The 24,729-nt window shown below is 38.1% G+C and overlaps 1 protein-coding gene across 3 annotated transcripts in view; it reads right to left on the reverse strand.

Annotated features, from left to right (window-relative positions):
- NALCN (sodium leak channel, non-selective) overlaps positions 1-24,729 on the reverse strand; it is a 278,126-nt gene that overhangs the window by 248,409 nt on the left and 4,988 nt on the right. For all 3 annotated transcript variants that reach the window (XM_054720257.1, XM_054720255.1, XM_028148874.2), the window contains exons 2-5: positions 24,124-24,306; positions 7,072-7,155; positions 5,890-6,029; positions 5,672-5,800 (exon numbers count right to left, since the gene is read on the reverse strand). In XM_054720257.1, coding sequence (XP_054576232.1) covers positions 5,672-5,800; positions 5,890-6,029; positions 7,072-7,155; positions 24,124-24,306 — 536 coding nt within the window. The remainder of the gene's footprint in view (positions 1-5,671; positions 5,801-5,889; positions 6,030-7,071; positions 7,156-24,123; positions 24,307-24,729) is intronic.

Here is a 24,729-nt window from a genome sequence, read left to right on the forward strand (position 1 = left end):
TGTTGAAGATCATTGTATATTTTGACCAATTACAATTGAATATTTATAAGTCTAGAAATTGGTGTCATAGAGAACTGGGCTTAAATTCTGTTTCTACCTCTGTTTCAGCATGAACATCTAATTTAACCTTATTGAGCTTCAATTACCTTGGCTATAAAATATGAATGTCAAAAGATAACATGACTTATCAGGCTTTCATGAGAATTAAATAAGAAAATAACCTACATCAATTGTTCAATAAAGGTTATTTAACACTTGTAATAAATAAGAAACTTATGATCTTATATTTTTCTTTTGGGGTTAAGTAAACATAAGATCAAAAGAAGTGTTATGTTGTACTTGATCAAAAAAATCACTTTTAGAACCTTTTTCAAACTGTAGGGTTCTCTTTTATTATACTGAAGACTAGCAAATGTTTTTACTATTTCAGTGGAAATCAAATTGATATTAATTTTTATGTGGGAATTAGGATTATTTTGAAATATTTTCTTATGTTTGTTATTAATTTTTAAGTTATCACAATGAAAGGCTGATTTAATTGGTGATTCAAGTGGTCCACATATTTGAGATGGGTATACATAACAATTTTAAAAAAGATATATGGAGTAATACAATATGTTTCATATCACTATTTCATAGATTCAGACACTATCACATCTACATAGAGATAGAAGAATTAAAAATAGAAACAGTGGAACATAGAATATTAAATTTTAATTAATGGACATTATCAAGAAAGAATTTTGTAGGATACATAAAATTGTAAGTGCCTCAAATTCATGCAAAGGTCTGTGAAATCTTGATTTATATTTAAACTTACTTTGTAAGGTGAAGAGCAAAGATGTCATATGTATATTAATTTTCTCTATACACACATTATAAAAAGTTTATGTATGTGCATGTTGATCTGTAGGTGCATTAGATTATTGCAGAAATTACTCAACTGGCTGAATAAATACGGACTTGGAAATTAGATATGAGTTCAAATCGTGGCTCTCTCACTTATCACATGGACACATTTTTAACCACTTGGGGACTGTGTCCTCATATGAAAAATGGAGCAAATAATTCCTTTCAGAATTCCTGTTCCAAAAATCAAGTATATAAGAAAAATAAGCTAAGATATAATAGATTCTCTAAAAATGTTTCTACTAATTTAATTAGAAATCTACATGCACCATCAGAGTATTTTCACTTCTTACTTAAATATTTTAGAGAAAATATTTCCAATATGCATTTATCGAAATTGTTCTTATGTTTCCCAATTGGCAGATATCTCTGCATGAGTTCTGGAAGTTAAATGTAGCAATCTCGCTCTTCACCTTTCAAAGGAAGTTTAACTATAAATGAAGATTTCACAGACCTTTGCATAAATTTGAGGCACTTACGATTTTATGTACCCTACAAAATTCTTTCTTGATAATGTTCATTAATTAAAATTTAGTATTCAATGATCCACTGTTTCTATTTTTAATTCTTCTGAGCTTTCCATTAAAAAAACTCATTATTTTGTAAACATAATTTTAAGACAATAATTTATTTATTTTTGAGTTATCCCTAAAGAGTAAACTTAAGTTTTATTTGGACCAGAAATAGAAAACTCCCCAAAAACAACATTATATTTTCTCTAGTCCAAGTCTTAGTGTTTTATAAAATAACAAGCCCTACATGCTGCCCTTGGGCAGGGTGATCATAGAGTGTTTTGTCTAAACTGAGACTCTCCTGAGATGAAAAAAAGAAACTATTAGTAATTAATCTGACACAATAGGGACGCATCAGTATTGTTCAGTGCATCTGTGATATATGGTTCCATACCTCTGGGACTTAAAGCTAATGGTCCAGCCATCACAAATATTTACTTGAACTTCTGGTTGAATTATGTTCTTTGTATAGTAAAATTTTATATAGACTACTCTACACTAAAAGTATTAAGTTATACTATCTATACTTTCACATAGTAAAGGTTTACATACCTTAAAGTTTTTCTCATCTCATTCTTGGGAATAAGATTTTATTATTAGACACTCAGCCATGAATAGGAATAATAATAAGGAATAATAATAAGGTGAAGTAAGTCTTCATCTTTTCTATTTCACTACCAGTTCTTTTTTGCACTTTCCTCTTTAAGGAAGACTTCTGCCATCACGTCTGGTGTTTTGTACATCTGTTTCTGCCACAGGACATTGCTCTTTGCAACTTTCTTTAGCTTATGAACTGCTTTACTTGTTCCATAATTTCCATGGGTCGCCACTCATTATTGGAGAAGACTCTAAAGCTTTACTAATAATGTTTTTGAGGACATAGCTATGCTTCCCTTCTGTCTGCTTCAAAAGAAATCAGCTCCATTTAAAAGCACAAGCATGTGTATTGTGTTGTTTATTTATTAATCTTGTTTGCCTCACAGATTAAGCATAATCAATTCCAGAGGTGAGCTGTGGAATCCAGGACATATAGTTTTCTGAACAGACACCTCTGTGCCTGAAAACTCTCCCAAAATTTGGGTATAGTGCATGCGAATCAATTAAGCAGAAATTGGAACAATTTTTAAAGGACAACAATTAATGAGGTCATGACACCACAGGCAAAACTGATTGCTGGACATAGAATACTGCAGCTTAACATCTAGCTCAGAGAAATTCCTAACTAAGAAGCAACAAAAGAAAAAAGTTGGGAAAATTTTAATTGGAATTTTATGCATTTCACTTTTATTTTGAACATTTTATTTTGAACTAAAAGTGTTTTAAAAATAGGTAAATTAATGTCTGGGCTAGAAATAATAGTAAAATGCTATCAACAGTTTTTCTGCTTATGCGTGGAACTTCAAAACTCAGCTATTACTAAACTGAAAATTAAAAGAAAAATGGTATAATGACTGCTCCTTGAAATAAACCATCACACTTATGAAAAATTTTTAATGAACAACACTACTACCATGTGGCTAGTTATTCATTTTCTCCTCAACTAATAAACTAAGAATCACATACAGAGAAGGCAGAACATATGTCTATGTACATAATGCTACTGGGCAGATTTTTCAGATAAAAGAGAGAAAATGCAGACATTCCCTCATAACTGTTATGTCTCGAGTAACTCGAGAAAATTCTGCCAACATTTATGTAATTTTTCAAAGTGAACTCAACTTTTCGGATAAAGTAATGAACTGGAGCTAATATTCAGAATACAAAAGGTCTTTTAATATTTTTTTCAAAGACATTTATTTCTTCATACTGAGTATCGTAAGGAGCTGTGTGAAGAGTACTTAACTAAAGTCATTCAAGGGCTGTGAGTTCAGAGGTACTCACGTGTGTCTTCCCAATCGGTATTATATTTTATGTGACAAAGTGTAGCTTGCCAGCATGATACCTGATCCTTCAGTTGTGTTAACAAGTATTTGAATTCTCAAATTCGGACTTGGTTTTCAATGAAATGATAAGTTTAAACCAGCCTCCTATACTCACTGCTGCTATAACACAATTGCTTTCTTAGTCAGAAGCTTTCTCGGTTCTTCACCTTTATATCTATCGCCTTCAACCCACACAACATCTTTTCCATCTTCACATTCATTCATGGAATAGTCCAGACATATTCTACAGCCTACATACACTTAAAAAAACACCTGCCTACAGATATTGTTCACACATTTGTCTCTTCTGTCGCTCACACAGTCAATTCCTTTACCACTTCCTTCAACTTTCCTACCCTGTGTTTGTACCATCTATTGCTTTTCTCTAATTTTAACATTGCTTTTCAATATTTTCACTATGTCTCCTTTGTCCCTTTAGCAATTTGCTTTTCTTTCTCTGTTTTTTTTTTATTCCCTCTTCTTTATCAATGTGCCATACTATTATTTGTCTAAATGTCATCTATCATCAACCATGCCTTCAATAAATAGCTACCAGGTAGTTATTCTGTGCTAGGATACCAGGTACTGGCAATAAAAAAATGAATATTCTCCACTCTTTGCCGTATGTGTCCTCAAGGACCTCACAGTGTCATGAGAAAAATAGAAAAAAAAAATTGCTATGGGTGCCAACGTGCTAGTTCTGGCAAGATGGGCGACATTAAATTCCACTCCCTCCACTACAAACAACAACTCCTGGATAAATGATAACATTTAAAAATTCCTAGGCTCACAAGAAAGAAAAACACATTCCAAAATGTCAAAACATAAGAGGGAATTAAAAACTAGGGAAGTACATGAGTTGGCAAAAATGTTATGAATGAGAACTAAGTATCCAGTATCCAGGAGCTTGGATTTTAATGGCACGTGAGGCAGAAGACAGGGGCCTGAGCCTGTAAGACTGGGAATCAGAATTGTGATCCCATGCATAAAGCCAGGTTGTAATTTCGATGAGTTTCAGAGAGTGATATTGATGAAGAGATAGTCAAATAGATCAATCCAGCAAAATAGCAGCCAGAGGTACAGACCCAAATATAGACAGGGAATTCATAAATTATAAAGGTAGTATCAAATTCAGCAAGTAATAGCACATAATAAATAGTGCTAGGACAACTGAATTGACCTTATGAAGAAAATTCGATTTCTGCTTCACACTAAAACAATTCCAAACAGTTTTAGCAAGGTATACTGAAAATAAACTGTACATATAGGATGGGGCAAAAGCGGTTTACAGTTGTGAGCACACAAAACAGTTTATTCTTGTATTACTACTATTAATTATTGTGTCATTTTCTATATAATTATAAACCTACTTCTGTCCCATCCAGTATTAAAAATGTACAGTTTGGTTAATCTACCACACATATGTATAGAAACATCATCAGGGTAATAAACATACTGATCAATCCCAAAGGTTTGCTTGTGCCCCTTGGTAATTCCTTTTTCTATTCCAACCCTTATCTCCCAGGCAACCTCTGATGTCCTTTCTATCATTGTAGATAAGTTTGCATTTTCTAAAATTTTATATAAATGAAACCAGAGAATATGTGATCTTTTTCATCTGGTTTTATTTTGAGGTTCATCCAAGGTATTGTTTATAACAATATCTCATACTACTTATTGCTAAATAGTGTTCATTATGTGGATATAACTACAATTTGTTTAGAATGGAATGAATGGGGTATATGGTAGGTGTACATTCAATGTTTAAGAAACTGGCCAATTGTTTTTTGAAGTAGTATACCATTTTCCATCCCCTTCTTATTTTACTCTGATGGAATTCTGCCACACTGAGGAAATTTTCTAAATGTATTCCTCAAATTTGCTTAATCTAGCTGGGCCATGTAGCTCATGGTTGAGCATCGACCTATGAACCAGGAGGTCATGATTTGATTCCCAGTCCAGGCACATGCCCAGGTTGCAGGGCTGATCCCCAGTACGGGGCGTGCAGGAGGGAGCTAATCAATGATTCTCTCATCATTGATGTTTCTCTCTTTCTCTCCTTCTCCCTTCCTCTCTGAAAACAATAATATATTTTAAAAAATAAATTTGCTTAATCTACTCTCCCAAGAGGTTAGATTTTTCAGTTTGGCTTGTCTTGAATACTTGTGTTAAGAATTGGACAAAACAATTTTAAGGAAGCAGAGAAAATAGAAGAGAGAGCACATAAAAACTTCTAAAATTTTTAGATACGGAGGTTTTTCCCATGAGAATTGCAAAAACATCCTTGTTAAACACCTAGATTAAAATGCAGTTGGGAAATAAACTTACCCTGGTTTCGTGTCATTTACTACACAGTGATAGGTAAATGTTCCAAACATTTGAACTCCTAAAATTCCATAAAGAAGCAGAAAGAAAAGTAAGAAAATTGAAACACTCCATATTTGTTCTCCTGATCGCCTAGGGGGAAAAATACATAAAATAGGTAAAACTTACTTTTAAAAAGTCATAAACTTCCTCCCCTTAACTTATGTGAAAGTAGTGCTTACTTTAAAATATTTGTGATCCTGGTCCTCGGTAGTTCAAATCGGAAATAAATTCGGAATGCTCGGATCATAATTAGTGGCCTTGGGATCCGCAACATGCCCCAAGGTGACATCTGATCAACTATATCAGCAATTTCAAACACCTGTAAATTTAAAGGTGGATAAACAAATTTAGACTTTCTCTTAGCATGGTTTGTAGTGGTGACACATATAGACAGCATCGGGAGGTGCATCCTGTCCCCTAAACTTTGCCCTACATTTTTTTCTACTGAAATCAATTTTCTTTTGAGTACCTCTAGAAGCTACCGCTCTCTTAGGAGAAACAAATCATAAGCTAATGAAAGTGCCGTTAATCTTCTTCATTTTCTTAATCTTGTATAATTCATCAAGGCACAGGTTTTATTACAAAAACAAGTGCCAACTTAGAATATAGAAAAAGTGTGCTAAGTCTTCCTAACTAAGCATGTTGTTTGGTGAAACTTTTTGAATATTTAGAAAATGAAGTAATGGAGACAGGATTAAAAGTATTATTAGAAAATGTGAAAAAAATGTACCATTTACTAAGAGGTGAAGTAATAATTGGAAAATGTTTGTCAATCATACAATAGTTATTAAGTGGAAAAGAACACATTACTATGCAGGATAAATTAGGCTGTTAGATAGGTGAGCTTTGTAAAAACAAAGACAGCTTATCAATAAGCACTAGAATAAATTTGCAGAATGTACTGTGAATTTATTTTATTCTGAATGTTTTCATGAAGATTATAGTTACTTTAGTTAAATGCAAAATTAAGACTGATTGAATGCATGGGAATGAGTTCTACTATTTTCCAACAAAATTCCTCCTTTAGAACTTTTAAATATATGTACCCCATTTCTTTTTATTCCACAAATACTAAAATCTTAACCCATGTTCTTTCCTTTCTCTTCATGACTATATTTGTATACCTGTTCAATAAAAAGCAATTTCTTATAGTATTGATTTTCATTTCTTATTAAGAATCATTTCACAAATGTGATTGACAATGATTAAAATGTTAGGCTTTTTATTTATAAACATTTAAAATAACAATGTTGTAGAAAATTATACAATGGCATTGGATATATATGCTTTTATATATCTAGTTAGATTTTCAATGCAAATTTTGGAAACTACTCCCTTGTAATTTAAAAGTTTTTAATTACCTGCAACACCAGTGAAACCCAAAGGCAAAAGACCATAAATCCATCAAAAACACACCAGCGATCTTTCAAGTAGGAAGTATCCCCCTAAAAATAAATTTCACATGATGTTATCAGGCAAAAGGAATAATTTCAAAAATATCTGTGGAGGAAATAGTCAAGTGTTAATTCAGTAAAACCCATCCACAATTTTTATATTATAATTAAGCAGATTTTCAAAAAGAATACCTTTAGCACTTTAAATGACATTATGTATGAGGATAATAATTTAACTTATAAAACACAAGTAACTGCAGAAATTTGTATAAAAAATTTAAATGTATGCAAAGGGAAAACATCACAACTTTTTCTCTTAGCCACACAAATTCTATCATTTAAAGAACCAAAGGCCATTCTATTCAATAGGCAGCTTGGTCGTAAACTGTCTACCTAAAGAGCACACAGAGGTCAGTGTAAAGGCCTTTAAACCTGGGGATCAACCACCATCTGTAGAATATTAACCAGAACTTCACCTCAAGCTAAACTAAAAGTGAAGAAGAAATTTGTCTTCATTTTCAAAGAAAATATATACTGACTTTAATTGAGATTATACATGTTAAAAAACGATACACAAGATATACCACTTTCATTTTTGAATAGTGAATCTACTCTGACATTAGGATTCTTATCCTATATAATAAGGAGGTAATATGCAAATTGACCATCACTCCAACACACAAGATGGCTGCCCCCATGTGGTCAAAGATGGCCGCCCCCATGTGGACACAAGATGGCCAGCAGGGGAGGGCAGTTGTGGGCCATCAGACCAGCAGGGAAGGGCAGTTGGAAGGGACCCGGCCAGCAGGGGAGGGCAGTTGGGGGGTGACCAGGCCAGCAGGGGAGGGCAGTTAGGGGCAACCAAGCCGGCAGGGGAGGGCAGTTAGGGGTGACCAGGCCTGCAGGGGAGGGCAGTTAGCGGCAAACAGGATGGCAGGGGAGCAGTTAGGCATTGATCATGCTGGCAGGGGAGTGGTTAGGGGGTGATCAGGCTGGCAGGCAGAAGCGGTTAGGGGCAATCAGGAAGGCAGGCAGGCAAGCGGTTGGGAGCCAGCAGTTTTGGATTATGAGAGGGATGTCCCAGATTGGAGAGGGTGCAGGCTGGGCTGAGGCACACCCCGCCCCCATGCACGAATTTCATGCACCGGGCCTCTAGTTATTTATAAAATTGAAATTTTAGAAAAATTTTCCTTTGGAATAATAAAACAAAAAACCCCAAGAAGATAGAATTGAAAGCATTGAATAGAAAGGCCTTTGCTTTCTTAGGAACATTGCACTGTCATTCCTTCTGCAGAATACATGAAACTCTATTCTGAATTCCATCATATCTGTCATTACTGCCATGATTGCATCCACATAGAAAATAAAAACAGGGACATAATCCCAAGATTTAAAATAAAATGGTAAGATATATTACAGGATATTTAAAAAAATAAAATAATTTTCAGAACCTTCTACCCTTAGTAACAAATCAGTTATCAAAGTTTCTCCAAGAAGTTTCCAGAAATATTTTATGCTGTTTGCAAAACTAATAGTATGATAAACCACAAATGTAGTGGACACTGGGTAAACATCTATTTTACAGAAGAGGATGCATAATGACTTTTCTCAAGAAGCTGTATAGTCAGAAACACACACCCCAATTTTGTGTAGAAAAAATTATGTACACAACTAGCTAATATATAGGCAAGTAACATAATAAAGCTAAAAATGAGGTTGGAGAGATAAGATTAATTTTATGGAGAGTTTAGAGAAAACAATGCTAGTTCCCAATGAATGCACAAATAATTTTATCAGTGGCAAGAGAATCAACCAAATGTGGTGTGTATTAAGAAGATACAAAAGAGATATGAAAGCAAACTCTGAGGCTTGGGGTCTGGGTAACTAAGAAGGCAATGACCCTATTAAATTAAGTGCTTTGATCATTATATGATGATTTAAACCTGATGAAGAGAAAAACTGCATTTAAGGATGCTGCTGGTCATATACACACATGCACACACATTAAATATAGAACAAATAATTTAAGAATATTATATCTGTCTTCAGAACCTCACAAGGCATCTATTGCCATGGGCATCATATTTGTCTTGTATATTACACAACTAACTGAAAATATAAATTAATTAAAATCTACATATAATTTTCTCTGAGCCTAATTTTTATTAACATCCAAAAAATAATGGAATACAAATTAAAGTTGTGCTTTGAAGATTTCCTTGAGTTGTTTAATACATAAACCAATTTTTTATTTGTTCATTCATTCATTCAATTCCTTCACTCCATGTATAGAACACCTCTCTGCATTAGGCAGTACTCAAGGCACTGGTGATAAAGGAGTGGAATAAAAAACCCCACAAGAACTCCTATCCTTATGTAACTTACATTCACAGTTAATTTTTTAAAAATGAAGATTATACAGTAAATGTTATGCAGAAAAATAAGAGTGTATATTTTCAAATTAACTTTTATTAAACAAATGTGTTATTTACTTGTATGTTAGGTAAAAAGAGAGAAAAAAATATCGCTTGATCTTCATTTTAAGAACTAGGCATAGTAGTGATTGTTTAAAAACTACAAAGAAATCCAAAAATGAAAACTGAAACTTTATGGGACTCAGCAGAGAACTGTTTTAAAATAGGAACAATTAAAAGTAAATGTTAGGAAGGAAAAAGGATAATTATAGACCATTGGGTGCACAGACACTCAAAATCAGGGGTCCTCAAACTTTTTAAACAGGGGCCAGTTCACTGTTCCTCAGACCATTGGAGGGCCGGACTATAGTTTAAAAAAAACTATGAACAAATTCCTATGAACACTGCACATATCTTATTTTGAAGTAAAAAAACAAAACACCCGCATGTGGCCCGTGGGCCATAGTTTGAGGACGCCTGCTCAAAATAATGAGTTTATGTGGTATTTTTTCTCAACTGTATTATTTTACTTATTTTTTTGTCATTGAAAAATGTTATATGTAGTGTCAATACAATTAACCTCTTTTATTGCTCATAATTTGCTTTAATAATGAATTATGTTCAATAAGATAGAAGATGAGAGCTTCCATTATATTGAGGATTATTTAAAATGTAAAAAGTGAGGGTAAACAGTGATGTTTTCTTGGGAGGGGAATGGAAGTGTCCAAGAGAGATATAGTTTTCACAGTACACCCATACATATCTCTTGATTAATGATCATGTGTTCCATTTTTTAAATGGATTTTCAAAATTAAATTTTTTAAAGGTGAACATTTTAGATTTAACAAACATCATTTGTTAGTTGCCACAAATAAAGTTAAATTTGAAAAATGTGGGCCTCGAAAATTAAGAAAGGAAAGCTATCAATAAGAGAATTGGCTAAATTTTTAGTTCATATTTACTATATAAATCTGTTTGCTAAGAAAATTGATGTTGCAAATCTGACCCAACTATATAAAAAGACAGGTTATTTTAAAACATTTTAGACACCATGGTGGGGATCCTGAGTAAAAAAAAAAAACACATGCAAGCACATTCTAATTTAAAATGACCTCATGATATGAAAACTGGCTTAGAGAACCAAGATGACAGCATAAGGCAAACACCTGTACTCGCTGCCTCCCACAACCACATCAAAATTACAACTGAAATATAGAACAACCATCATCCAGAACTGCTGGAAAGCTGACTGAATGGAAGTCTTACCATAGAGAAGTAAAGAAGAAAGCACACTGAGACTGGTAGGAGGTGCGGAGGTGAGGAGCCAGCTGATCCGGCACCCATGTATGCCGCTTTTTTTTGGGGGGGGGGGAGGGAAATTGCCTCTGTAGAGACTGCCCAGAGGAGAAAGGGGTCCCAACCCCACACCAGACGCCCAGCCCAGGGTCCCAGAGCTGGGAAAAGAAGTCCCTACAAGCAGTAAGAACTATGGGCTGTTAAAATCAGTGGGGACTGGGTCTCAGTGACACAGAGGCTGCTGGAGACCCAGCTGCTCCTCTTAAAAGGCCCACACCACCAACTGAATTTACAAGCTCCCACTTCTTCTGAGCTCCAGTGCTGGCAAGGCTTTTGGTGACCCAGACACATACTAGGAGAAATTAGACTGTCTGGCATCAGGGCAGGAACGCGGGGGCAGCTTTCTTCCAGATGGAGGTGCTCTCTGCCGTCATTGTTCCTGTTCGGGGACCTCATTGCAGGGTTGACTGGCAGCCATTTCTGTTTGCTCAGCCCTGGAGATTCTGAGGCCCCACCCCACCCAATTTACAACCCCACCCAAGCTGAGTGCAACTGCTTTTGCATATGAATGGCCTATCCTTTCTCAGGCTAAAACCTGTCAAACAAGTTGCAGCTGGGTCAGGGAGCCCCAAACCTATCAATAAAAGGCTCAAGACCAACACCAGCACCAGCCTGCCTTGCTTCACAGCTGAGCCTCCTCTGGGCACTTCCAAACCCTATACAAAGAGGAGGAATCTGCAGATCTCTCTCTGTTGCTCCTGCTGGGTGGCCCCACGCAGTGGCTGACTTTGCACCTCTCTGGAGACCCACACCAAGACACATCATAATTAAAATGCCAAGGACAAAAGACAAAGAGAGAATCTTAAAAGCATCCAGAGAAAAGCAATTAGTTACCTACAAGGGAGTGCCTATACAACTGTCAACTGATTTCTCAACAGAAACGATGCAGACCAGAAGGGATTGGCAAGAAATATTCAAAGCAATAAATAGCAAGAACCTACAACCAGATTATTCTACCCAGCAAAACTATTTAGAATTAAAGGTCAGATAAAGAGCTTCACAGACAAGAAAAAGCTAAAGGTGTTCATCACCACCAAACGAGGATTATATGAAGTGTTGAAGGGTATTCTTTAAGAAGAGGAAGAAGAAGAAAAATAAAAATAAAAAATATGAACAACAGATACATATCTAGTAACAATTGAATCTAAAAATCAAATGAATAAAAAATCTGAACAGAATAAACTGGTGAATGGAATAGAATCAGGGGAATGGAAATGGAACAGACTGAATATTATCAGAGGCAAGGGGGTATTGCGGGGGGGGGGGTGGGAAGAGATTAGACAAAGATCTTATATGCATGTATGCATTACCTATGGACACAGACAATAAGGTAATGAGGGCCTGGGGTGGGGTGGGAACTGGGTGGAGGGGAGCTATGGAGGGGGGCCGGAGGAAAAAGAGGGACATCTATAATAATCTCAACAATAAAGATTAAAAAAAAACACACAAGAAAACTGGCTTAGCCAAACTTCTGCTATACAACATAGAAAACTATTTTTGAGTTAGGAAGTAATTTTAGTTGCTTTGTTTAGAGTGTTTTCTGATTTAGACTTTCCAGGTATTCATAGTGGCATTTACCTGTAGCCAACAAGACCACCACACACTAGGTCAAGTAGAACTGGCTTCTTATCCTATATAATAAAAGGCTAATATGCAAATTGTCCCCTCAACCAGGAGTTCAATGGGGAGTTTGACCAGGGGGCAGGGTTGGCTGGCCAACTGCCCTCAGCCCCTCCCCAGGCCAGCCCCACCCCTGATTGGCCCCCACCCCACCCCAATTGGGGGCAGGGCGGCTGGCCAACTGCTCACAGCCACTCCCCCTCGACCAGCCTGGCCCGACCCCACTCATGCACAAATTTGTGCACTGGGCCTCTAGTTTTTTATAAGAATATGTAAAATATGTGAAATAATCCACTGGGCATACATTTTCCATATTATTTTGGGGTTCAGGTTCCCAAGAGTCATTCAATATTTATAAAAAACTTTAATAAGCAGTGTTAGAGTCCTGGAATACAAAGACCAATAACACTCAGATTTTCCCCATCTTTTTTTTTTTTATATAACCTTTTGCCCTTTAGTGTTCATTATTTGTCTTCCTAAAAAGTCTCCCAAGTCTGCACCAATTTTTTCCTTTAGGCTCTTATCTGTCCACAGCCTACTGTGATCAATGCTTTAATTTGCACATCATGTAACAACTGGCAACTCAGTTCATGTATTTAAATAATGTAATTATTGTGTAATTTACAGGACAGTCCTTTGAAATCCCCATTTGATGACTTAATTAATTTATCTTTTAACCATTTCAACTTATCACATATAATTATGAAGTTTGGGTTCCCTACCTAAATCTTCTCTAAGCGTATTTTTTTTTGTGTTGCATTTTTTACCAGGTCTATCCTCCATGGTAAATGTTTCAGTCTGTTCTGAAAATTAGTAGCACCTTGAGACTTCAGACAATTTCAGAAGCTATTCCCAGCACCTGGCACAGCATGTGACATTGGACACATGTTAAATGAATTATTAGGTAAGCACATGAGCCATGTCTTATAGAAGTTCTGTAGATTATAATGCATACAGTAAAAAGTCAATTCATGTGCTTCATGAAGGCACCCATTCATCCACCCATTAATTGAAACTCCTGGCAGAAAGGGAAAGATGTTCGTACTTCCTTTCAAGGTAGTATCTTTTCCTATGTAAACATGAAAGATCACAGAATTATGAGATAACTTTTGGATATTTCTTGGGTTATGTGTGAATAGCAGAGGGTGCACGCCATGCAAATAGGAATTAGGTCGTGTTTATATAATTTGTGCAGTATATGGTAATTGTAAATGTGACTGATTTAAAATTGAGATTGTATTAAACATACATAATCACTAAGACCCCATAAGACTAAAATATCTTTTTAATAAATAGCATTCAGACTTTTAAAGCCGGTACTATGAAATATAAGCTCATATTACATTTTGTGTCTGACATATTCATCAAATTTACTCTTGTTTCAATTTGCATGTTTAAGGACTCAACCATAGCTGGTTAAAGGTTGCTATGATTCCATTTAAAATCCTACTGTATTAGTGCCCGAGTTATAATATTGGCAAATAATAAATTGTCCTTTCTACCTGCTTCCAAAATATACAATCAGAATAACATACATGAATGCCCAGTGGTACTCGAGAATTTTTAACACCTCAAATAGGAAAGAAAGGTTTTAATTTGTTGGTTGTATTAACAGGAAATGGAGGGCGGAGAGTGCTTGAGCTATGGGCAAAAATCAGCATGCTGGTGCTGGGGAGATGAGTTATTCAAGAGCTGACTGTCAATTTTTATAAAGGCAAACACTCAAAGGCTGCCAATTATACAGTATATGAGAGTAACTTAAATTGCCATGCAAGTATTTAACAAGCAGAGAAACAAGCACATTTACCTGAGGACATTTATAGGGAAGTAGTTTGCAGTTTACGAAATGATATGCACTGGTACAGTTTCATGAGCGAATGATTTATGGTTCTGAGTTCCCAGGGCCCATCTGTCACTGTGTCTTAGCATTATTATTTATTACTTCAACAGTGCTCAGTGGATGCATGTGACTTTTACCTAGGTCTCTTGCCAGATGGAAAATAGACAAACTGAGAATTGTTTGAAAAATTCACAGTCTGCAACACATCGGATGTTGTGCAGCATCACAAACGTATATCTTCCAAATGGTTTATTTTTGCCTCTCTAAGGGATTTAGGGAGCTCGAATGCTTCTCAGAGCAGGGATTAGTTGGGGAGGTAATTAGAAAAAAAATATTGGAGAGTGGGAATTACTTGGAGGGTACCTTCAAGCTTGAGCAACATTATAAAATATGTGAAATCCTTAAAAAAATACATTCCTCTAACAAAAATTGTTAGACATTTCTTGACAGAAGCTTCAATTTCTCTCTCCTGTTGTGCATCAAGCCTGTTACCTCCACAGTGAACTTCTCAAATCCAAATCCGATCTTGTCACTCTCAGATTTGAATCCCCCATGCATCTTCCCTGACCACATAATGAAGTCTGAGTTCTTTGCAGGGCATGCAAGCTCTCGACGGTGCAGCCAGGCCTGCCTTCACAGAATCCTCTCCAGCTGCTCCCTGTGCACCCCCCATCTGCTACCCCTGACTCCTCAGAGGTCTCCAAAGCACCAGGCTGTTCCACGCCGCTGTGTCTCAGAATATTCCTTTTCTCTCTGTGTGAAATTCTTTACTTCCATGCCCCATCGCCTGTGTCATGGCCCACACTGACTCATCCTTCAAGACATTCACATTCCTCTTTCTTCAAGACTTGTGTGATATTCCCCAAGCAGGATTTTTCATTATTTTTTTTTGTGCTCTCTCCCCACATTCCCTTTTTACCCACAATTATAGCATTTTCACAAAACACGAAAGGTTTATCTCTCACTGTCTGAATTCTCATTATATAAATAACAACTATTTATATTTGCAAAAACATCTGCCCCTAAATCACTATGTATCTAGATTCACTCTAAGGAAACTGCATAGGTGCCAGTGGAAACAGTTAAGTTGTCCATGAACCCTGCACGAAGGTGTGGTGGGCCAAATACAGGTAAAGCTCTGTGGCGCTTTGGGGCTAAATCTTGTCTGGCTTGTTTATCTACTTATCAGTGGGTAAGTGTGAAGTGCATCACCACTTTCCTCTTCCTCATTTTCCCCTTGATACACAGCCTTTCACTGGACCCAAGATTTGAGTCTCCCAATCCCAGTCAGTTTGCTCATATTTCACCAATTTAAAGACATACTCTCCCCTCCCCCAATCACAATTTAACATTTCTGAATTTAGAATGCACCTTATAATTGGAGCATCAATTACAATCTTACAGTCTACCATCAAGGTGTAATTTGCAGCATTTTTTTCTTTCTTAAGGACCAGTAAAGTGATGCTTTATCTCACAATTGATGACCTCATAGATTCAATGAAATGCCATTGGTAGTACTTTAACATTATTTCTCTGCCTATTTATAGAAGAGCACACGTTGCTGTTTTGGTAGGGTGCATACAAAACACCCACTACTGACTTGAATAAGTACAGATAATTGTGCCATGGGTGTTCAAGTGCTGTTTATTACAAAGACATAAGCAGGTGGAGAGTTATCCATGTTAGAAAGTGATTTAGTGATATTTGGAGACATTGGTTGGGGTTGCTGTAATGCATTCGTTTTCCCATTTAAAAGAATGGAATACAGGCTCTTGTTTTCTGAAAACATACTACCCAACATAATTTCAGGAACAGATTGGATGCAGAAAGTGAGAAGTGCCTGCATGTGCTTTACAAGCCAGTTCCCAAAGTGGGCCAGGCTTTCTCTGAGGACAGGGGCTCTGCTCTCTTTTGTCCCTCCTCCTGGGGCACTTAGGAGATTATTTAAGTGCTCAACCAATGTTTACTGAATGATTGGGAACTGCAGTTGGGTTTAAGATGATAACTCTCTCTTATATTTATATTATAATTATATCCTAAATAAATTAAAATATTAATATCTAATACTTAAATGTATAGTTTAATATATATGGTGAAACACTAGGTCAAAAAATTAGTGGGCAATACTAGAAAGCCACAGCTTCAGAACTTTTGTTTTGAAAAATAAAGCTTCTGGGTTTGGTTTGTTGCAAATAATTTTATAAACTAGGTATTATTAGATCATATTACTTTAAGCATTAGGTATGAATTTTATATGTACCATCAAATTGCCAAAACAAGCTAGCTATAATTTTAAAGACTTTTTAAAATGCTGGTTGGGCACCAATACATTGGCTTGCTTCTATAAATATTTTGTTATGGACTAATATAGTTAATGTATGGAAAAATTCTTCCAAAAATAAAAAAGCAGCATTCCTCAAATCTCTGACATATGTGTACATCGACTCACATATACTCTTCCGCACAGAAGACATATGGCATACTGGAGTTGCTTGCTTAATAACTAAATCTCACTGTTAAAGATATTTTAATTGAAAAATCAGTGTACAAGGGTGCGCAAAAGTAGGTTTACGGTTGTGAGTATGCAAAACAGTTTAATCTTATATTTTTATTTATTGATTATTGTATTATTTTCCCTATGAATAATTCTAGACCTGCTTTTGCACACCCCGGTGTAATAAACATTTACTATTTGAACATTTAAAACACACAGCTCTGTTCCAAACAATGTGAAACATATTAAGAGTAACCTGATGCGTAAATAGAATAATGTACATCTATCTACACTAATAAAAGCAAAAGATGCAATTTGACCGTACCTTCGCGATGCCCACCAGCCAATCAGGAGTGAGTATGCAAATTAACCCAACAAAGATGGTGGATTAATTTGCATACACTGGCATGAAGGGGCTGGGGTGGTGTGGGATGTTTGCATCGTCGCCATGGTGACTACATAGGCATTCCGCACCACCTCAGCTGCTCAGGGCCTCTGGGCAGAATGAGAAGGTGGGGCCAGAGCAGAAAGTGGCTGATCCAGGGCCGGAGCGGAAAGGCGGTGCTGGCAGCCAGGGAAAGGAAGGCCCATTCCTGCACGAATTTTCGTGCATCAGGCTTCTAGTATATTCATAATATTGCTATATATGTAAAAAAGTATAAGTCATATAAGTGAACAAACACAGTACATATTTGCAAATCATTCTGGGTAAGGCAAAAAATTGAGTGAGAAGTAAAAAAACAGTGCTGCTGACAACTGAAGGTAGAAAAGCATGGAAATATCTCAAAAAATGTTTTTTAGCAGACAAGTGTTAAATAAAGGTTTAAAAACTTAGACTAAGATTAACTGATAAAAGCACAGTAACTCAATCTTGAGTAAAATGAGGTCCATTAAAAAATAGAGCCCAAATGTGAGATAATGTATTTTATTGCATTGTAACTTAAATATTTACACATGTACATTATTACTCATGCAGTTATAAAACCAAAATAAATTTACAGATACAAAGATACAAAGCCAATAGCATTTAAATTGGTTTTGACAAATGAATTTTTTGCTAAAAGTAAATTTGATTAACAGTGTACGTTTTTTTCTCAGGTTTACTGTAAATTGACAATGCTGTATATATTTAAGATGCACAACTTGACAATTTGATTTTATCCTATCTAATAAAAGAGTAATATGCAAATTGACCGTACCTCTGCTACACCCACAAGCCACACCCACCGGCCAATCAGGAGCGAGTATGCAAGTTAACCCAACCAAGATGGCTGCGCCATGGAGTGAACAGGATGTTTGGGTTTCCCTGGCAATGGAGGAAGCCAAGCTTCCTGCACACCCTGGCTGGCCCTAAACTCCACTCAAGGTTACAAAGTTTCAATTATAGAAGATAAACAAATCCCAACAAAAATGGCTGTGGCCACAGAGCGAGCAAGAGGCTTGGGTTTCCCTGGCAATGGAGGAAGCCAAGCTTCCTGCACACCCTGGCCAGCCCAGGCCTCCGCTCAAGGCTACAAAGTTTCAATTATAGAAGATAAATAAATCCCAATACCAGGGCCTCTGCTTGGGTCGCCGGGGGGTGTGGCCAGCCTGAAAACCACCACAGGCCCCTTGCCCAGGCTGCCCCATGCCCCAAGGGAACCCCCACCCTGATCCAGGATACCCTTCAGGGCAAACCAGCTGGCCCCCACCCATGCAGCAGGCCTCTATCCTATCTAATAAAAAAGTAATATGCAGATTGACTATCACTCCAACACACCAGATAGCTGCCCCTATGTGGTCAAAGATGGCTGCCCCCATGTGGACACAAGATGGCCATCAGGGGAGAGCAGTTGGGAGGGATCAGGCCAGCAGGGGAGGGCAGTTGGGAGGGACCAGGCCAGCAGTGGAGAGCAGTTAGAAGCGATCAAGCCTGCAGGGGAGGGCAGTTAGGGGTGACCAGGCCGGCAGAGGAGGGAAGTTGGGGAAGGGCAGTTGGGGGGGATCCAGGCCTGCAGGGGAGAGCAGTTTGAGGTGACCAGGCCTGTAGGGGAGGGCAGTTAGGGGTGACCAGGCCTGCAGGGGAGGGCAGTTAGGGGCAATCAGGCTGGCAGGGGAGCAGTTAGGCATCAATCAGGCTGGCAGGGGAGACTTAGGGGATGATCAGGCTGGCAGGCAGAGTGGTTAGGGGCAATCAGGAAGGCAGGCAGGTGAGCCGTTGGGAGCCAGCAGTCTTGGATTGTTAGAGGGATGTCCGACTGCCCACTGCCCATTTAGGCCCGATCCTACCGGGGTCGAGGGGTCCCAGATTGGAGAGGGTGCAGGCTGGGCTGAGGGACACCCCCCTCCATGCACTAATTTCGTGCACCAGGCCTCTAGTGTATGTATGTATATGTGTGTGTGTGAGTGTGTGTGTGTGTGTGTGTATATATATAAATATATATATATATATATATATACATGTGTATATATGTGTATATATATATATATATATATATATATATATATCTCAATATTTAAAAAAATCAATAACCCAATTTTTAAAAGGTCAAAAGAACTAAATGGATTTTTCAAAAGAAGACATACAATGGCCAACAAGTAAATGAAAAGTATATACTCAACTTCACTAATCATCAGGCAAATAAAATAAAAAACAAAATGAGATACCACCTCACACTTGTTAAACAAAAGATGTTGTCATTGTAAGAATATGGAGAAAGGGGTACCCTTGAATGCTGTTGGTGAGAATGTAAATTGATACAGCCACTATGGAAAAGAATATGGAGCTTCCTAAAAATTAAAAATAGAACTACTTTATGATCCAGCAATCCCACTTCTGAGAAAGTAAGTTAACTTTTAAATACAAGCATGTAATCTCAAGTCAATGTACTCTTTCATCTGTGTTAACATTCATCTTAATAGAAGTATGTGGTACAAAAAGATATCAATAAAGTTATAACATTTGGGGGAAGGCCACAATGGTGAAAATTCAACGAGATGATACATTTCAAGCTGGTTCAGGACCTCATATTTAACCATATTTGACCAAAATCTCAGTTTTAATGGGATATGAAGCTGTGCTGATTATTTCAAGATAATGTTAGCAATGCCATCTTATTAAAATCTGCAATAGTTTTGTATTTAATCCAATCATACCAATATAGAAAATAGAAAAATCATATCTAATGATAATTTTCATTTTTTAAGTCATACAGATTGAAAATAAATCAAAATTCAGTTTTAGTAAATAACTCATCCAAATGTTGATGAACATCAGACAATATTGAAAATGGCTCATTTACAGTACTTTGAAAACAACCTGGTCATAAATCAAGTTTTTCTTTTGAACTAATGCTTTGGCTTCTAATATTCTATTAAAACCTCTGCTCATTCAGTGATCTGTTCACTTGGAATGAATATATAATTTATGTATCAAGTCTGCCTCTGCTCTTTTATCATTGACTATGACAACTAAAGCAATGCCTACTGTCATTTTCATGATGTGAAATCCAAGTCTTAATTTATTAAATAACTTAAGAGACAGACTTTTATTTTAGGAAAATGTAATGCCTTTGTTCATTCAAGTTAGAATCTCATGTGAGTCCACACATGGTATTTCAATCCCAAAGTGCCCCACCCAGAACATTCAGAGACTGCCACTGCCTGAGTGACCAATACACACAAGGCCAGGGTCATTCAAGGTCCTCCGGGAAATCCAAGAATTCAAAATAAGGCTAGGCTATGCTGGAGAGTAAAGTTATAGTAACTTAAAAGATATCTCTAGCACTCTCACAAAAACAAATTTCCCCCAAGCTAACGTTCTGGTTTTAGCTACCAATTTTTGAAACTTGGCCATATCTAAACCTAATGCTTAGAATAACCATCCTACCACTTATGGAAGACCCAGACAATTGGAATCGTGCTGAAATTCATTGGTTGAGGCATGGTGGATGTCTACTGTTCCCACGAATCAACATTTTTGCAGTGGATTATGTATCACAACTCATAGCCACAAAGCATTTACTGGGGCCCATGCTTACTTGCCCTCATGATTGCCTTTTGGGGAGTCTCTGAATTTACCAGTTTCTTGCTAATTGCATGAGGTTTGTTGTGGCTTTGGTGGTTCCTTTCAAGTTAAGTCCTATACTGAATTGAATTTTTCTTTTGTATTACTACTCTAATTTTCTGGAGTCACCCAACAAACTTCAGAAAGTCTTTTTCAAAACTACTTACAACCAGCTGGGCATTCAAATGGCTAGCTGAAACTAATTGTGTAGTGAGGTGAAGAGTGTCCCCCTAAACTCTATGTCCATTCAAAACATCAGTATGCAACCTTATTTAAAAACTAGAGGCCCGATGCACAAAATTCGTGCAAGGGGCTTAGCCCTCGCAGCCCCAGCTTCATCAGGAAGGTAATCTGGACAGTTGTTCTGCTATTCCGTCTAATTAGCATATTAGCTCTTTATTAGGTAGGACTAGAGGCCTAGTACACAAAATTCATGCATGGAGGGGGTGTGTGTCCCTCAGCCCAGCCTGCACCCTCTCCAATCTGGGACCCCTTGAGGGATGTCCAACTGCCCATTTAGGCCCAATCCCGGACCAGGCCTAAACAGGCAGTTGGACATCCCTCTCACAATCCAGGACTGCTGGCTCCCAACTGATCACCTGCCTGCCTTCCTGATTGCCCCTAACTGCTTCTGCCTGCCAGCCTGATCACCCCCTAATCACTCTGCTGCCAGCCTGATTGATGCCTAACTGCTCCCCAGTTAGCCTGTTTGCCCCCAACTTCCCTCCTCTGCCGGCCTGGTCACCCCTAACTGCCCTCCCCTACAGGGTTGATCGCCTCCAACTGCCCTCCCTCGCAGGCTTGGTGCCTCCCAACTGCCCTCCCCTGCTGGCCATCTTGTGGTGACCATCTTGTGTCCACATGGGGGCAGGATCTTTGACCACATGGGGGCAGCTATATTGTGTGTTGCAGTGATGGTCAATCTGCATATTACTCTTTTATTAGATAGGATAGAGGCCTGGTGCATGGGTGGGGGCTGACTGGTTTGCCCTGAAGTGTGGGGGTTCCTTTGGGGCGTGGGGTGGCCTGAGCGAGGGGCCTGTGGTGGTTTGCAGGCTGGCCACGCCCCCTGGCAACCTAAGAGGAGGCCCTGGTATCTGGAATTTATTTACCTTCTACAATTGAAACTTTGTAGCCTGGAGCAAAGCCAAGCCTGCTGCTCGCTCCGTGGCCAGCAGTGATTTCTGTTGGAGTTAATTCACCTTTTATAATTGAAACTTTGTAGCCTTGAGTGGAGGCTTAGGCCAGCAACAGGAGGCGAAGAAAGCTTGGCTTCTTTTGTTACCACGGAAACCCTCCCGCTCTCAGTGGCTGTAGCCATCTTGGTTGGGTTATTTGCATATTTACTCCTGATTGGCTGGTGGGCGTGGCTTGGCTGGTGGGCGTGGCTTAGGCGTAGTGAAGGTACGGTCAATTTGCATATTACTCTATTATTAGGTAGGACTAGAGGCCCAGTGCACGGGTGGGGTCCAGCCAGCCCGCCCTGATCGGGGCCAATTGGGCAGGCCAGGGGGAGGGGCTGTGGGCAGTTGGTGGGCCGCCCCACCCCCGATTGGGGTGGGCAGGCCGATTGGGGTCAGGGCTGGCTGCGGGGGCGGGGGGCACCATGGGCCATTGGCGGGCTGCCCCCGATCGGGGCGGGGCGGGGGAGGCAATTGAAGGCGGGGCCGGCTGGTGGGAGGTGCTGCAGGTGGTTGGCAGGCCGGCCCCCACCACCTTGTCGAACTCCCAGTCAAGGGGTCAATTTGCATATTAGCCTTTTATTATATAGGATAAGGTATTTTGAAGATATAATTAAAAGGAGGTCATACTAGACTATTGGAGCCCTAAATCCAATTACTGGTGTCCTTAAAAGAAGAGGAGAAGGCCCACAGAGACACACAAAAAGAAGAAGGCCATGTGAAGGAGTCGAGATTGGAATGATACCTTGATAAGCTAAGGAATTCCAAGAATTACCAGGAATCATCAAAAGCTAGGAAGAGGCAAAGAAAGGCTTTTTCCTAGAACCTGCAGAGAGATCAAGGCCTACTGACACCCTGTTTTCAACTGTGGCCTCCAGAACTGTGAGACAATACATTCCTATTGTTTCAAGCCACCAAGGTTGTGGTCATTTATTACTACCAACTAGGAAACTGATACAAACTCCAAAGCATTTAGGGCTCTTTTCATTTAGTTCTTTCAAGCCCACTATGACAATAAAATCAAAGAAGGAAAGTCAGGCAGTAGCAAACTCATTGACAGAAGCACTGGGGTGATTAATAAATGCATCTGTAAAAGAGCTTCCAACCTCACTCCTGTCCTTCATCTCTTCTATCAGGTGCATCCTATTGTACAGTGTGAAATACTTATGAGACAGTGCCATCCACTTATTTAACCTCTATGAAGGAAGAGATATCCGATGAAATAAATTTCCTTTCTATTCTATTTTTTTTAAATATATATATATATTTATTGATTTCAGAGAGGAAGGCAGGGGACAAGAGAGATAGAAACATCAATGATGAGAAAGAATCATTGATTGGCTGCCTCCTGCACGCCCCCTACTGGGGATCGAGCCTGCAACCCAGACAAGTGCCCTGACAGGGAATTGAGCCATAACATCCTGTTTCATAAGTCAACACTCAACCGGCCCTTCCTTTACATTTTCTTTTATTTACTTATTTTTTGTTTCCCATTGGTGACAATTTCATGCTACATATTCGTTTTCTATAGTCCTGGAATTCCTTTCCATTTCAAGTTCTTTCTTTTTACCCCTTTATATCTTCAAATTTTTTCAAGTTAATGACATCATGCTGAATATTATCAGTCTGTAATATTTATCACATAACATTATTCAGCATTCATAAATTAACCTTTTGCACTCGGATGTCGAGTGTGACTCGACACGGTTAGCATTAGAATAAAGGAAAGAGAAAAAAGCAAGCGAGTGCAAAGGGTTAATAGGTGCCTTGTTTTGGGCTTGGTCACTCATAGGTGGCATTATAGACCCTACTCTGGCCTTCACGGAGCTGGTGGTCGGGTCACCTACCTCCTTCCCAGATATTCCAAGACTTTGTGCCTTACACAATTTATTTCACTTTCTAAATATTCTTATGCATCAGATTTTTATCGATCTTTAGAGTGAAACCCTATTTAAAAAGACTTCAATGTAGATGAAATAAAGAGATGTTTCGCTTTACTGAAATTAATATACTGATTTAGATTTTCAACGCATTTTGGTTTTTAGCTTAAATAACAGGGGAAGGCTCACCTTGACAATCCCCCGGATGTGCATTTTGGCAATCATCTCTGCTGTGTAGAGGAACATCAATAAAGTATCCAGAGTAAAGGTCACATACTGAAGAGGAGGATAGTGTTCGAACGTCATGGGTGTGTTCATACAGACAGAAATGACGCTGATGATGGCACAGATGCGCAGCAAAGAGTGAACCCACTGCAAAATAGTCCAAAGTTACTATCTGACATCATAAAATGGTATCTTAAACTCGCATTATGAACCACACCATTTGGAAAACATAATATTGAGATTGAAATATTTCACCAGTATGAAAAAGGAAACTGATGTCTGTTAAGTGCATATAAAATATTTCACACATTTTACATAATTTAATTCTCAAATCAGCCTAATTTCCACATCAATACACGAAGACTCAGGGAGATTATGAAACCTTTCTGTGGTCATGCATTAATAAGAGCCAAAGTTTAGATGTGAAATTGCTCAGGCCACAATACAGGGTGATTGTGATTCAATTAAAATGTTAGTAACTTATTCATATGGAAACTTGATGTACTGTTACTTTTAAACCTTTTAATGTACTATGCAAACATAGAATAGAGACCATATTATGTTTATTGG

The sequence above is a fragment of the Eptesicus fuscus genome, chromosome 8 (assembly GCF_027574615.1).
Source record: "Eptesicus fuscus isolate TK198812 chromosome 8, DD_ASM_mEF_20220401, whole genome shotgun sequence".
Taxonomy (NCBI): Eukaryota; Metazoa; Chordata; class Mammalia; order Chiroptera; family Vespertilionidae; genus Eptesicus; species Eptesicus fuscus.